Source organism: Oncorhynchus clarkii, chromosome 2, assembly GCF_045791955.1.
Source record: "Oncorhynchus clarkii lewisi isolate Uvic-CL-2024 chromosome 2, UVic_Ocla_1.0, whole genome shotgun sequence".
In the NCBI taxonomy this organism is placed as follows: Eukaryota; Metazoa; Chordata; class Actinopteri; order Salmoniformes; family Salmonidae; genus Oncorhynchus; species Oncorhynchus clarkii.
In genome coordinates this window covers 42,378,484-42,394,535 of record NC_092148.1, presented here as the reverse complement: position 1 = coordinate 42,394,535, position 16,052 = coordinate 42,378,484, and the positions used below count along the sequence as shown (strand labels likewise).

At 43.5% G+C, this 16,052-nt stretch overlaps 1 protein-coding gene across 1 annotated transcript in view; it reads left to right on the top strand.

Annotated features, from left to right (window-relative positions):
- Positions 1-16,052, top strand: part of LOC139368074 (synaptotagmin XII) — a 38,067-nt gene that overhangs the window by 18,272 nt on the left and 3,743 nt on the right. Inside the window, exons 4-5 of the mRNA XM_071106626.1 lie at positions 5,948-6,358; positions 14,424-14,639. Coding sequence (XP_070962727.1) covers positions 5,948-6,358; positions 14,424-14,639 — 627 coding nt within the window. The remainder of the gene's footprint in view (positions 1-5,947; positions 6,359-14,423; positions 14,640-16,052) is intronic.

Here is a 16,052-nt window from a genome sequence, read left to right as displayed (position 1 = left end):
CTGGTATCGCGTTACTTCTCAGCTGTCGTCTAAATGTATTCCCCATCAGTTCAGCCTGAAAATCCTTCTGACAATCTTTGCTCACCTCATCATTCTTGATAGCCGCAAGCCACTGGCAGAATTGGGGTGAATCTCTGGTAGGTAGATTTGTGAAAGATAACTCATCTTTGCGCATGTTTGTAATTAGCTTAGCCAGCAACAGAACACCATATGGGCATGATGACAAACAGTAAAAAAATGTTGCCTAGAGAAGTTCTGAGATTACTGTGTGTCGGTCGTTCGAAGTAAACAACGACATTATTCAGTTTGTGGGCACGCCCCCTCTACCTAGCGGGCGGTATCAGCATACGCCATGAATGCCAGACTGTGGCTCATTATGAGCAGACCAATACACAGTGAGTCAACTTCCAGATTCTTCCAGTGAAATTAAAATGTTCTAGTTTGTGGTTTGAAGAACTGATGTTTATGATAAAGTAATATTGTTAATATAGTAATGACTCTATGCCGTGTCATAGCCATGGTGAAATTCCCTTTAAGTGTAAAACTAACAATGACTCAATAATCCATGCTTTCTGGGAATGCTATAAAGTACAACAATTATGGGCGGAGCTAGAAAGTTAGCTGTCAGAAGTATTACAATGTAAATGTACTTTTAACCCATCTGTCTGCGTATTTCAAGACATGGTATATGGGGGTATAGTGAGACACCCAATGGGCTGGACGATTCTCTTCTCATCTATCATCTTGAAAAAAAAAGTATACTAAAAAACGTGAATATCACTCAATCCGCCATCATTAACACAATGGACAAATCGAATGATTTGTTATTGAAATGTCAACGGGCGACCGAAAAAAAACAAATGTGTGCAATTTAAGGCCGTGTGTCAAACCATAATGCAGGCACTAGGGAAGGGGGTGTGAGCATGCGGCCTCGGCAGATGAGATGTAGTCGTTGTTTGTGTGGGTCTGTAAAGTGTTGTACGTGTGTATATGTTTGCATCTGGTGTGGGGAAAAAAAATAATAAAATAAATAAAATAAATAAAAACATTTAAAAGATGGGTACCCAGACTACCACAGCAAGGAAAATGTCACAGGTCCCTGCTGCGACAATGTCACAGTAATGGCAGAACGTCATCTAGCGAGAAATTAAGGAGCCAATAGCGATGGCAGCGGGGGGGGGGGGAGATTGTGGAAGTCAATGCAAATTTGGTGAAGATGAATGTTCTGAATGGACAACAGTATTGACAATTGTAAGGAAAATGTTCTATAATTGGAGTATGTGTGTAAAGGATAATGAATCACTTCTTGTTGGGATATGTTTGTTGAGTAAGGATTAGAGCCGACCGATTATGATTTTTCAACACCGATACCGATTATTGGAGGACCAAAAAAGCCGATACCGATTAATCGGCCTATTTATTTAAAAAAAAATATTTGGAATAATGACAATTACAACAATACTGAATGAACACTTATTTTAACTTAATATAATACATCAATAAAATCAATTTAGCCTCAAGTAGATAATGAAACATGTTCAATTTGGTTTAAATAATGCAAAAACTAAGTGTTGGAGAAGAACGTAAAAGTGCAATATGTGCTATGTAAGAAAGCTAACCTTTCAGTTCCTTGCTCAGAACATAAGAACATATGAAAGCCGGTGGTTCCTTTTAACATGAGTCTTCAATATTCCCAGGTAAGAAGTTTTAGGTTGTAGTTATTATAGGACTATTTCCCTCTATACCATTTGTATTTCATTAACCTTTGACTATTGGATGTTCTTATAGGCACTTTAGTATTGCCAGTGTAACAGTATAGCTTCCGTCCCTCTCCTCGCTCCTCCCTGGGCTCGAACCAGCAACACAACGACAAAAGCCACCACATCAAAGCAGCGTTACCCATGCAGAGCAAGGGAAACAACCACCCCAAGGCTCAGAGCGAGTGAAGTTTGAAACGCTATTAGCGTGCGCTTGCTAGACAGCCATTTCACTTCGGTCACACCAGCCTAATCTTGGGAGTTGATAGGTTTGAAGTCATAAACAGCGCAATGCTTGATGCACAACGAAGAGCTGCTGGCAAAACGCATGAAAGTGCTATTTGAATGAATGTTTACGCGCCTGCTTCTGCCTACCACCGCTCAGTCAGATACTTAGATACTTGTATGCTTGTATGCTCAGTCAGATTATATGCAACACAGGATACGCTAGATAATATCTAGTAATATCATCAACCATGTGATTATGATTGATTGTTTTTTATAAGATAAGTGTAATGCTAGCTAGCAACTTACCTTGGCTTACTGCATTTGCGTAACAGGCAGTCTCCTTGTGGAGTGCAACGAGAGAGAGGCAAGGTCCTTATTGCGTTGGACTAGTTAACTGTAAGGTTGCAAGATTGGATCCCCCGAGCTGACAATGTGAAAATCTGTCTTTCTGCCCCTGAACGAGGAAGTTAACCCACCGTTCCTAGGCCGTCATTGAAAATAAGATTGTGTTCTTAACTGTCTTGCCTAGTTAAATAAAGATTAAATAAAGGTCTAAAAAAACAACATTTAAAAAAAAAAAAAAAAAAAATTGGTGCCCAAAAATACAGATTTCCGATTGTTATGAAAACTTGAAATCGACCCTAATTAATAGGCCATTCCGATTAATCGGTCGACCTCTAGTAAGGATGCATATGTTGGAAAACCGTTTGAGGTGTCAAATTATGAAGTTTGCACTGGGAAAAGTGAACTGTGTCAGAGTGACCTGGAGTGGTCTTATTCTGATTAATTGTATTTCTGAAGAAAAGAGAATGATTGCAGTGGGCCTCAAAATAATCCAGACAACATAAGTTTTGTGTTTCTAATTTCGGAGTAGAGCACCCGTCAAAGGAGTCATCTCAGGTGTGACGACAGATGTTCAGGTTCAATACCTGAATAGAATTCCCAGAGTAGTGGTGCCTGGCGTCTGACCCTCTGGGTGAATGGAGAAAAAGAAGAAAGTCTGTCAGTCCTGTTGTTTTTTGATAAAGAGCAAATACCAACGCATGTGAAGGACTACAAGAAGAAAACCAGCCCAGTCACGGACCAGGATGTCTTGCTCCCAGGCAGACTAAATAACTTTTTTGCCCGCTTTGAGGACAATACAGTGCCACTGACACGGCCTGCAACGAAAACATGAGGACTCTCCTTCACTGCAGCCGAGGTGAGTAAAACATTTAAACGTGTTAACCCTCGCAAGGCTGCAGGCCCAGACGGCATCCCCAGCCTCGCCCTCAGAGCATGCGCAGACCAGCTGGCCGGTGTGTTTACGGACATATTCAATCAATCCCTATACCAGTCTGCTGTTCCCACATGCTTCAAGAGGGCCACCATTGTTCCTGTTCCCAAGAAAGCTAAGGTAACTGAGCTAAACGACTACCGCCCCGTAGCACTCACTTCCGTCATCATGAAGTGCTTTGAGAGACTAGTCAAGGACCATATCACCTCCACCCTACCTGACACCCTAGACCCTCTCCAATTTGCTTACCGCCCAAATAGGTCCACAGACGATGCAATCTCAACCACACTGCACACTGCCCTAACCCATCTGGACAAGAGGAATACCTATGTGAGAATGCTGTTCATCGACTACAGCTCGGCATTCAACACCATAGTACCCTCCAAGCTCGTCATCAAGCTCGAGACCCTGGGTCTCGACCCCGCCCTGTGCAACTGGGTACTGGACTTCCTGACGGGCCGCCCCCAGGTGGTGAGGGTAGGCAATAACATCTCCACCCCGCTGATCCTCAACACTGGGGCCCCACAAGGGTGCGTTCTGAGCCCTCTCCTGTAGTCCCTGTTCACCCACGACTGCATGGCCACGCACGCCTCCAACTCAATCATCAAGTTTGCGGACGACACAACAGTGGTAGGCTTGATTACCAACAACGACGAGACGACCTACAGGGAGGAGGTGAGGGCCCTCGGAGTGTGGTGTCAGGAAAATAACCTCACACTCAACGTCAACAAAACTAAGGAGATGATTGTTGACTTCAGAAAATAGCAGAGGGAACACCCCCCTATCCACATCGATGGAACAGTAGTGGAGAGGGTAGTAAGTTTTAAGTTCCTCTGCATACACATCACAGACAAACTGAATTGGTCCACTCACACAGACAGCATCGTGAAGAAGGCGCAGCAGCACCTCTTCAACCTCAGGAGGCTGAAGAAATTCGGCTTGTCACCAAAAGCACTCACAAACTTCTACAGATGCACAATCGAGAGCATCCTGGCGGGCTGTATCACCGCCTGGTACGGCAACTGCTCCGCCCACAACCGTAAGGCTCTCTAGAGGGTGTTGAGACGTCTGCACAACGCATCACCGGGGGCAAACTACCTGCCCTCCAGGACACCTACACCACCCGATGTTACAGGAAGGCCATAAAGATCATCAAGGACAACAACCACCCGAGCCACTGCATGTTCACCCCGCTATCATCCAGAAGGCGAGGTCAGTACAGGTGCATCAAAGCTGGGACCGAGAGACTGAAAAACAGCTTCTATCTCAAGGCCATCAGACTGTTAAACAGCCATCACTAACATTGAGTGGCTGCTGCCAACACACTGACTCAACTCCAGCCACTTTAATAATGGGAATTGTTGGGAAATGATGTAAAATATATCACTAGCCACTTTAAACAATGCTACTTAATATAATGTTTACATACCCTACATTATTCATCTCATATGTATACGTATATACTGTGCTCTATATCATCTCCTGCATCCTTATGTAATACATGTATCACTGGCCACTTTAACTATGCCACTTTGTTTACATACTCATCTCATATGTATATACTGTATTCGATACCATCTACTGTATCTTGCCTATGCTGCTCTGTACCATCACTCATCCATATATCTTTATGTACATATTCTTTATCCCCTTACACTGTGTATAAGACAGTAGTTTTGGAATTGTTAGTTAGATTACTTGTTGGTTATTACTGCATTGTCGGAACTAGAAGCACAAGCATTTCGCTACACTCGCATTAACATCTGCTAACCATGTGTATGTGACAAATAAAATTTGATTTGATGTAAGATACGCTGTAAGAGCTTTCCTCCCAAAACCATTGCAGTGCAAGAATTGTAAAGTATTTAGCCATGTTTCAAGTGTGTGCAGACGCACAGAGTATATTGAAGAACTGTGGGTAGAAGGACGACAGTGTTGCAATTGAGGTGGGGCTCATGATCCCGAGTTCCTGGAGTGCCCTGTAAGGGTGAAGGAGATTGAAGTGACAAAAGTTAGAGCGGTCAATCGAATCTCCTATGGGGAGGCAATTAAAATAATTGAGAAAACAAGTGAAGCTAGTGAATATATGGTTGTGGATACACCCAGCCTGTGGTAAATGTTTGCTGCCAGACAAAAGATACCCTGTGTGTTAGAAATATGGATTTTGTTGCGTTTATTGCCACAGTTATAAACTGTATAGCACAAGTCTCAAGGAAGTCGAAGGAACTGGACATTATAATGGCTGCTTCAGACAAGGTTTTGGGACTCAGGGATTTTACATCTGAAGACTTGCAAGCACTGGAAGACCCACCCTCCCAGGTTCCCTTGAGCCTGTATAGGGATCATCCGTTTTATTTATTTAACAGAAAAGTTGAATTTTTGGGGAATCCTATTTCCATCCCGCAGAGTGGGTGGCAGGATGCTCATTAAATTGTGTGATCACCAATATACCATAGAAGAAGAAGTAAAAAAATAAACATTTCCATTTTACAAAAGGCCTTTAATTTGGAAATTCCTGTGGATAAATGTGTTACTAAGGTTATGAATAATACCGCAATAATACTGGTTTCATAACAACTTTATGTATACCCCCTTCATATAAAGTGTTACCCAATAAAATATTGCTGAATTTCTTAGACCTTGATGCAAGAGTTGATGTGTAATTTTGCGTTGTTCGTGTCCTCAGAGAGTGGTCGCCAACAACCACAGACGGGCCTCCGCCTCCACCAACCTGAGTCGTAAGCCCAGCCTGCAGCTGGTGGACACCCCGGATGGGCTGCGGGACCTGGGACACCTGGAGCTGATGAGCCGGGACCTGATGGACCCTGCCGGTGGGGTCGTGCCCTTCAACCGCTCCATGTCCACCGACTCTCTCAGCTCTATTTCCTCCATCGGCAACAATTTTGGGCACGACTACACAGTGGGGCAGCTGGAGGTGACCCTGGAGTATGAGGCCCGACCAGGGCCTGGGCCGGGGGTGCTCCACATCGCCCTGCACCAGGGCAAGGACCTGCTGGAGAAGGAGGAAGGGGACTTCCCCGGCTGCTTTATCCGGGTCACCTTGGTTCCTGAAGAACTCAACGTGGGCATCACCAGGGTGAGTGTGTGCATGCGTGTGGTAATAGTATTTTAGATTGATATTATCGTATTTTAATTTGGCTTTTCAGAATGGTTCTGTGATATCATATTTCACTGAAGATGCAACACTAATGATGTTCTGGGATCATTCTTGTAGAAAATTTTCTCAGAAACCAGACAGAAAGTTATTTCTGTTTTGAATGGACAAAGCCATCGATCATATCTAGTTAAGCTTTATTTATACAGCACATTTCATGCATGGAATGCAATGTGCTTTACAGGAAAAAATTAATAAAAAACAATTAAAATAAAATATGAAATATTTACTACACAACAAACATAAGATAAAAAGCACCCTAAGGAAAGCAAAGCTAAAAAGATGTGTTTTAAGATCTCTTTTAAATATGTCCACTGTTTCGGCCCCCCTCAGGTTCTCTGGCAGGCTACTCCAGAGGCTGGGGGCATAATAACTAAAGGCTGTCTCTCCATGCCTCTTGGCCCCCCTCAGGTTCTCTGACAGACTATTCCAGAGGCTGGGGGCATAATAACCAAAGGCTGCCTCTCCATGCCTCTTGGTCCCCCTCAGGTTCTCTGACAGGCTATTCCAGAGGCTGAGGGCATAATAACTAAAGGCTGCCTCTCCATGCCTCTTGGTCCCCCTCAGGTTCTCTGACAGGCTATTCCAGAGGCTGGGGGCATAATAACTAAAGGCTGTCTCTCCATGCCTCTTGGTCCCCCTCAGGTTCTCTGCCTATTCCAGAGTCTGGGGGCATAATGAATAAAGGCTGTCTCTCCATGCCTCTTGGTCCCCCTCAGGTTCTCTGGCTATTCCAGAGGCTGGGGGCATAATAACTAAAGGCTGCCTCTCCATGCCTCTTGGTCCCCCTCAGGTTCTCAGACAGGCTATTCCAGAGGATGGGGGCATAATAACTAAAGGCTGTCTCTCCATGCCTCTTGGTCCCCCTCAGGTTCTCTGCCTATTCCAGAATCTGGGGGCATAATGAATAAAGGCTGTCTCTCCATGCCTCTTGGTCCCCCTCAGGTTCTCTGGCTATTCCAGAGGCTGGGGGCATAATAACTAAAGGCTGCCTCTCCATGCCTCTTGGTCCCCCTCAGGTTCTCTGACAGGCTATCCAGAGGCTGGAGGGATAGTAACTAAAAGCTGCCTCTCCATGCTTCTTGGTCCTAGACTTCAGGATAGTTAAAAGGTCAGTGCCAGAGGACCTGAGGAACCTACTGGGTACATAAATAAATAGCATGTCTGACATGTATTGGGGTGCACAATCGGTATTGATTTAAAAACCAATAGAAGAATATTTAAATTAATTCTAAAACTCACAGGCAGCCAGCGCAGACAGACTTTAAAACCGGTGTAATGTGTGCTCTGTCTGGTCTTGGTCAGTACCTGTGCTGCAGCATTCTGTTTTGCAGTTGACCAATGGATTTCTTGGGTAGACCAGACAGGAGATCATTACAGTAGTCAAGCATGGATGAGTCTCTCTGTATCAGACTGAGAGAGAAACGGTCCGCACCCTGGCAATGTTCCTCAGGTGGTATTAAGCTATGTTGGTCACATTCCTGTTGTGTGATTCAAAACTGAGTTCAGAATCTAAAATGAAACCTAGGTTTTTTTTTTACCTGGTGTTTTATCTTTATTGCCCGTGAATTAAAATGTGCGGATAGATTCTCTCTGCTTTGGAACCAACAATAAGTACCTCGGTCTTGTCTTGATTTAGCTGGAGGAAATTGTGAGCCATCCAAGTATTTAAATCACTAATACATTTACATTTGACATTTTAGTAATTTAGCAGACACTATTATCCAGAGCGACTTACAGGAGCAATTAGGGTTAAGTGCCTTGCTCAAGGGCACATCGACAGATTCCCCCCCCCCACCTAGTCAGCCCAGGGATTTGAACCAGTGACCTTTTGGTTATTGGCCCAAAGCTCATAACCACTAGGCTTATCCAATAGGCTATCTACTGCCCACTACAGTCTAATAATGAATCTGTGGAGCTAAAATCCCCTGGTGACACAGAAATGTAAAGTTGTGTATTGTCTGTGTAGTAGTGAAAATCAATGCTGTGCTTTCTGATAACGCTGCCAAGGGGTAACATATAGAAACAGAACAGTACCGGACCAAAGATCAAACCAGAACTGAAACTGGAGAGGCCAGAACTGGACCGAAGAGGCCAACCCACCTCTCCAGTCTGTCCAGAAGGACATCATGGAAGGACATTGTGTCAAATGCAGCACTTCAATCTAAGGACAGAGAGCTGTTTGGCATCTGTGTTGTCTCTAAAATCATTTACCACTTTAACTAACGCTGTCTCTGTGCTCTGGTGGGTACAGAAAACAGATTGGATTTTTATTTATTTATTACAGTTGGTACTTAAATTACTTTTATCTGTTTGAAAACCAATTTCTCCAAAATGTTGCTTAAGAATGGAAGGTTAGATGTTGGCCAAAAATTGCTAAGAGTTGAAGAATCTAATGTACTTTTTTTTCAGAAGGGGTTTCACCATAGCAGTTTTTAACAATAGCTTGCACTTCAGATATGCAATTAAAAACTGTTTTGAAGAAGGTGGTGGGGATAGGATCAAGAAGGCTGGTAGAAGGCTTAAGTTGTGATATCACTTTCCTGAGTATGTCTGTGTCAACCAGGGAAAATAAATCCACAGTGGCTTTGCATGACAGGCTAGGGCACATATCATCAAACTTATCATCAGGTCTTGCTTGACTGATACCCAGCCTAATGTTGATTATCTTATCTCTGAAATATGCTGCAAACTCATCACATTTAGATGTGGAGGAAAGTTCACATAGGTTTGCGGGGTAGGATTTATTAGACCATTAATGATCGAGAAGAGCACTCAAATTATTCTGATTATTGGTGATCAAGTTAGAAAAATGAACCCGTCTGGCATTTTTAATTGCCTTGTTTTATAAGCCAAGTTTCTCTCTCAGATATCATAATGGACCTTCAACTTTGACCGTCTCCACTTCCGCTCTGCCTTTCTGTAATTTCTCTTTAATTTATTAGTTTCCTCACTCATCTGAGGGACTTTTAGGTGTGGCCTTTTTCAACTTTACTGGAGCTATGGCATCAATGGTTGCCCTTAATTTGCTAAATCATCACAAGACGACGTATAGGTGGTGGAGTATTGTTTATACACTCAATAAATTATGTAGCAATGTCAAAGGTAAGATAGCGTTTCTTAATAATCCGTTCAGTACTACCCGGTGCTATGGGCAACAAGGTTGTAAAAAATCCCCAGTGGTGATCAGATAAAGCAACATCAACAATAGAGGATATGGAAATAGAAAGCCCCTTGGTAATAACCAGGTCTAGAGTATGGCTGTGGTTATGGGTGGGCCCAGTAGAAAGCCCCTTGGTAATAACCAGGTCTAGAGTATGGCTGTGGTTATGGGTGGGCCCAGTAGAAAGCCCCTTGGTAATAACCAGGTCCAGAGTATGGCTGTGGTTATGGGTGGGCCCAGTAGAAAGCCCCTTGGTAATAACCAGGTCCAGAGTATGGCTGTGGTTATGGGTGGGCCCAGTAGAAAGCCCCTTGGTAATAACAAGGTCCAGAGTATGGCTGTGGTTATGGGTGGGCCCAGTAGAAAGCCCCTTGGTAATAACCAGGTCTAGAGTATGGCTGTGGTTATGGGTGGGCCCAGTAGAAAGCCCCTTGGTAATAACCAGGTCCAGAGTATGGCTGTGGTTATGGGTGGGCCCAGTAGAAAGCCCCTTGGTAATAACCAGGTCCAGAGTATGGCTGTGGTTATGGGTGGGCCCAATAGAAAGCCCCTTGGTAATAACCAGGTCCAGAGTATGGCTGTTGTTATGGGTGGGCCCAGGAGAAAGCCCCTTGGTAATAACCAGGTCCAGAGTATGGCGGCGGTTATGGGTGGGCCCAGTAGAAAGCCCCTTGGTAATAACCAGGTTCAGAGTATGGCGGCGGTTATGGGTGGGCCCAGTAGAAAGCCCCTTGGTAATAACCAGGTCCAGAGTATGGCTGTGGTTATGGGTGGGCCCAGTAGAAAGCCCCTTGGTAATAACCAGGTCTAGAGTATGGCTGTGGTTATGGGTGGGCCCAGTAGAAAGCCCCTTGGTAATAACCAGGTCCAGAGTATGGCGGCGGTTATGGGTGGGCCCAGTAGAAAGCCCCTTGGTAATAACCAGGTCCAGAGTATGGCTGTGGTTATGGGTGGGCCCAGTAGAAAGCCCCTTGGTAATTACCAGGTCCAGAGTATGGCCGAGGTTATGGATGGGCCCAGTAACATGTTGGATAAAGTCTATAGTGCTCAAAAGATTCATAAATTCAATGGCCTTGGAGTCAGTCTCTGTCAACATGAATATTAACATCTCCCAACACAATGATTTTATCATAGTTCAAGGACAATAGATAATAGTTCAGATAAATCAGCAAAGAAAGTGGGGCAGTGGTTTGGTGGCCTATACAGGGTTATGGCCAGCATTGGTGGCTGACATTTAAGCAGTATAGCATAACAGATGCCCAATGTCGCCAAACAAAATGTCCTTACAGCTGTTAGCATTAGTAAAAATAGAGGTTGTCACCCAAACTTTTTTCCCTTTTCTGATATATGATAAGCTGTAATCCAGGGGGAGGCTTCAATAAGAGCGGCACTACACTCTCATTACAGCCATGTTTAAGTGAGAAACATGCAATCAACTTTGAGCTCAGTACAGAGGTCATTCACTGGAAAGGTTTTTACTTGTGATTGCTCTAACATTTAAAAGTGCCATATTCAATGTCTGTGGGCATCTGCCTCGAGGTAACCAATGGAATAACAACCAAATGATTAACGTTACAACCACGTTTTCTGACCATCTCCAATCTATCAGAATGGTAGGAGATGACAATTTGTATACTGTAAGCTCACTAGAAGGTGGAGTTAAAGGAAAATAAATGAGGTTACTCACAATAACCATAGTGCCATTTCTACAGGAGTTGATATGCTTTCCAAGTCCTCTGTTGCTTATTCTGACAGGGAGAACTGGAGCACTACCAGACCCTGTCCGTCAGTCTCTAAAACAATAATCCTGGAACCCCTTCGGTTAGGATGAATACTGTCTCTTTTAAAAAGTGCTGGTTGCTCCCACAGCAAATCAAAGTTGTCCTCCCTCAGTTCCTCAGATCGCCTAAAACAAAGGCTGTTAAAACCTACATGAATGACAATGGTGTCAATATTGGAGTAGTTGTCCAGAACCGTGGGCCTGTTTTGCACTAACAATGCCTGCAGTACCGCAGTCGGCCTTCAACTTTCGTGGCTTCAATGAGAGGCGGCAGTCGTTCTCCCCTGGTTTTGGTAACTTTTCTTGTTAGCTGAGAAGTGTTGATAACATCATCACCCAAGTTTGGAGTCAGAGTGAGAGAGCAATGAGTCCCTTGGGTTAGAGTTTTGAGCCTTCAGCTCGATGGGCTAATCCTATTCTTGTCTGATGGGAAAGTGCATTTGATTTTCAGCACCAAGTCTCCTGGGGCTTCTTACAGTAGGTTTGAGATGGAATAAAGGGTTAGTTTCTGTCACACAGTAGGCTACATCTACAAACATGAGAATTGCAACCCCACTCCACCACAATGTACAGTAACCACCAAAGTCTCCAGGCATGTCACCCTCTGTACTGCAAGGTAATCAGGATCAGAGAAAATCACTGTATGAATGCATTCACACTTAATGCATTCACACTGGCCACAATGATAGCCACTAGTGCATCGAGGAATGTTGGAGACCGGGAGGAAATACTGACATCAGCTGGATCCACTGCTCCCCTCGGCATAATCCACAGGGGAGCAAGCTGTTAAGCCTGGCTTCTCTCCCTAGCTCTCCGACGGTTCCTTTTTCCCTCAGTCACACTGTTTAGTGGTGGTAATTGCCATAATTATAAATGTTCAGACTGTCACATATTAAAGATGCAGGGAATGCTCCATGTAGGAAACATTATATTAACACATTACAGGCCAAGGAGAATGTGTTCATTGTTTTGGATGTAATTTACATCCAGCCATGCTTATGTACAGCTAAGTGGTGTTTCAGATTCTGAAGGTATTTAGTAGGGTTGTGATATGATTCTGGTGTTTGATATAGGGCAGACTCCAAGGTTACTGTTACGGAATATTATGCAGGTTTTATAAATACACTATGGGCTTTCATGAAGAAATTCAACACAGTTTGTTTGACAATTTACCAGGAAGACTATTATGTTAAGATGCAGGTTATGTTGTGTTATGATAGAAGCCCTGGCTAATTTGCATTTTGTTGTTGATTTCTGTAAGCAGGAATTTGTCCTGCTGTGTACAAAGATGGCTATTACAGGTTAAGGTAACCTGTCTAAATGACTATCTCCCGTAGCACTCACATCTCGTAGCTATGAAATACTTTGAAAGGCTGATCATGGCTCACATCAACGCCATCATTCCAGAAACCCTGGACCCACTCCAATTTGCATACCGCCCCAACAGATCCACACATGACGCAATCTCTATTGGATTGCCTGGACAAGAGGAACAATTATATGAGAATTATGTTCATTGACTACAGCTCTGCATTAAACACCATAATGCCTTCCAAGCTCATCACTAAGGTCAGGACTGTTACAGGAATTAAATTCCTTTATGTTTTATTAAACTAATTTCAATTTAACACTCTGTCCACTCCTAAGAATTTGTAAGACCCTTATTTGCATAAAATGGACAGAGACCAGTTTCAAAATCAATCAGCAGCATTTATTCTCAAGAGTACTGAACATGATACAGTTTACCACAGGTTATAAACTGAAAATTACGTCATTAGTTTTCGTACTACCCCGTCTCATCTCCACTCCAGTACAATGGCTGTATAGTTCTCAAGACTTCCCACATCGTCTCTCCCAAACTTAGATAATTTATGACCGAGCCTAGGTCTGCCTGTGTAGATAAGCATTCCAGCCAGTCTGACGATAAATTCATTCATTTCTACCGAGGAACAGACAGTCATTGTTCTACTTCTTGATTATAATTACACACATTATATTCAGTACTAAGATAAAAAAAAAGAAAATTCATACATATACAGTAACATAATAGTACTCTGATTAGTCAGTCCTGATTAAAATGTATACATAATTAGTCATTATTGATTAAAAAAAAAAACATCCCTTAACAAGGACCCTGGGACTAAACACCTCCTTCTGCAACTGGATCCTGGACTTCCTGGCGGGTGGTGAGGGTAGGTAACAACACATCTGCCACGCTGACCCTCAGCACGGGGGCCCCTCGGGTGTGTGCTTAGTCCCCTTCTACACTCTCTGTTCACCCACAAATGCGTGGCTGTGCACGACTCTAACACCATCATTAAGTTTGCTGACGACATAACAGTGGTAGGCCTGATCACCGATAAGACAGCCTATAGTGAGGAGGTCAGTGACCTGGCAGTGTGGTGCCAGGAACACAACCTCGCCCTCAACGTCAGCAAGACAAAGGAGCTGATCGTGGACTACAGGAAACGGAGGGCCGAGCATGCCCCTATCCACATCGACGAGGCTTGAGGGGAGCAGGTCGGATGTTTCAAGTTCCTCGGTGTCCACATCACCGGGGCCAAGTTCCCTGCCATCCAGGACCTGAAAGATGCACCAAGTCTGGAACCAACAGGACCCTTAACAGCCCCAAACCATAAGACGACTAAATAGTTAACCAAATAGTTACCCAGACTATCTGCATAGACCCTTTTTGCTCTAACTCTTTTGAGTCATCACATACGCTGCTGTCTGTTATCTATCCTTTTGCCTAGTTACGTTACCCCTACCTATATGTACATACTGTATCTATCTCAATTACCTCGTACCCCTGCACATTGACTCGGTACTGGTACCCCGTATATATAGTCAAGTTATCGTTACTCATTTTGAATGTGTTCCTCGAGTTAATATTTTTGTCTCTGCGTTGGTGGGAAGGGCCTGAAAGTAAGTATTTCACTGTTAGTAATAATGTTTATAAACTAACCGGCTGACCTGTTTGTTGTGTTGTTTGACATAATCCAGATCTACAACTAGCTCACTAAAATGTTTGGATTGTGATGCAGGTCCAGAGGAATGCTTTCACAGTCGTGTTCGACGAGCGTTTCTCCATAGCCCTGGATCCATCTTGTCTGGAGGAGAACAGCCTGCGCTTCGCTGCATTCGGCATCGACGCGGAGGAGAGGAACATCAGCGCCGGCCTAGCAGAGCTCAAGCTGTCTGACCTGGACCTTTCTATCAGACCCTTCAATGCCTGGCTCTACCTGCAAGATGTTAACAAGGTAAAATCCGCACCTTTGCGTTGATTGTAGTATTGCCTTAAGGTGCTGACGGCCTATGGCCTGCCGCCTACAGCACACATGTCTCAGCGTCGGCGTGGGTTGGAATCTGGCCCACTGCCCATTTGACCTTCTCCTCCTGTCTCTCCCATTATCTATCATCTGTCTACCCTTACAACAACAAAACACGTGTCCATTTTGCAGTTTCACATGTGAAATAGCAGTTTTCACATGTTGAGCTTAACCTGTTGCGACGACCAAACCCGGATCCGGGATTCTATTTATAGACCTAAGCTCATTACCATAACGCAACGTTAACTATTCATGAAAATCGCAAATGAAATGAAATAAATATGCTTTCTCTCAAGCTTAGCCTTTTGTTAACAACACTGTCATCTCAGATTTTCAAAATATGCTTTTCAACCATAGGAAAACAATCATTTGTGTAACAGTAGCTAGCTAGCGTAGCATTTAGCGTTAGCATTAGCGTTAGCATTTAGCAAGCAACTATCACAAAAACAAGTAAAGCCTTCAAATAAAATAACTTACCTTTGAAGAACTTCTGATGTTTTCAATGAGGATACTCTCAGTTAGATAGCAGATGCTCAGTTTTTCCAAAAAGATTCTTTGTGTATTAGAAATAGCTCCGTTTTATACATCACATTTGGCTACCAAAAAAAAACGAAAATTCAGTCCTCAAAACGCGAACTTTTTTCCAAATTAACTCCATAATATCGACTGAAAACATGGCAAACGTTGTTTAGAATCAATCCTCAAGGTGTTTTTCACATATCTCTTCATTGATATATCGTTCTTGGAAGCATGGTTTCTCCCCTCAATCAAATGGAAAAGTACAAGCAGCTGGCAATTGCGCACCGAATTCGACGCAGGACACCAGGCGGACACTTGGAAAATGTAGTCTCTTATGGTCAATCTTCCAATGATATGCCTACAAATACGTCACAATGCTGCTAAGACCTTGGGGGAACGACAGAAAGTGTAGGCTCATTCCTTGCGCAATCACAGCCATATAAGGAGACAATGGAAAACAGAGCTTCAGAAATTCTGCTAATTTCCTGGTTGACGCATCATCTTGGTTTCGCCTGTAGAATGAGTTCTGGGGCACTTACAGACAATATCTTTGCAGATTCTGAAACTTCAGAGTGTTTTCTTTCAAAAACTGTCAAGAATATGCATAGTCGAGCATCTTTTCGTGACAAAATATCGCGCTTAAAACGGGAACGTTTTTTATCCAAAAATGAAATAGCGCCCCTAGAGATCCAACAGGTTAAATTTCACATGTGAAACCATATTTATACATGTATTACATTTAGAGTTATCATGTTAACACCACCTTTTCACCTGTGAGGTGAAAACATGGTGTCACTGTATAGCCTAAAAACATGGTTTAAACTA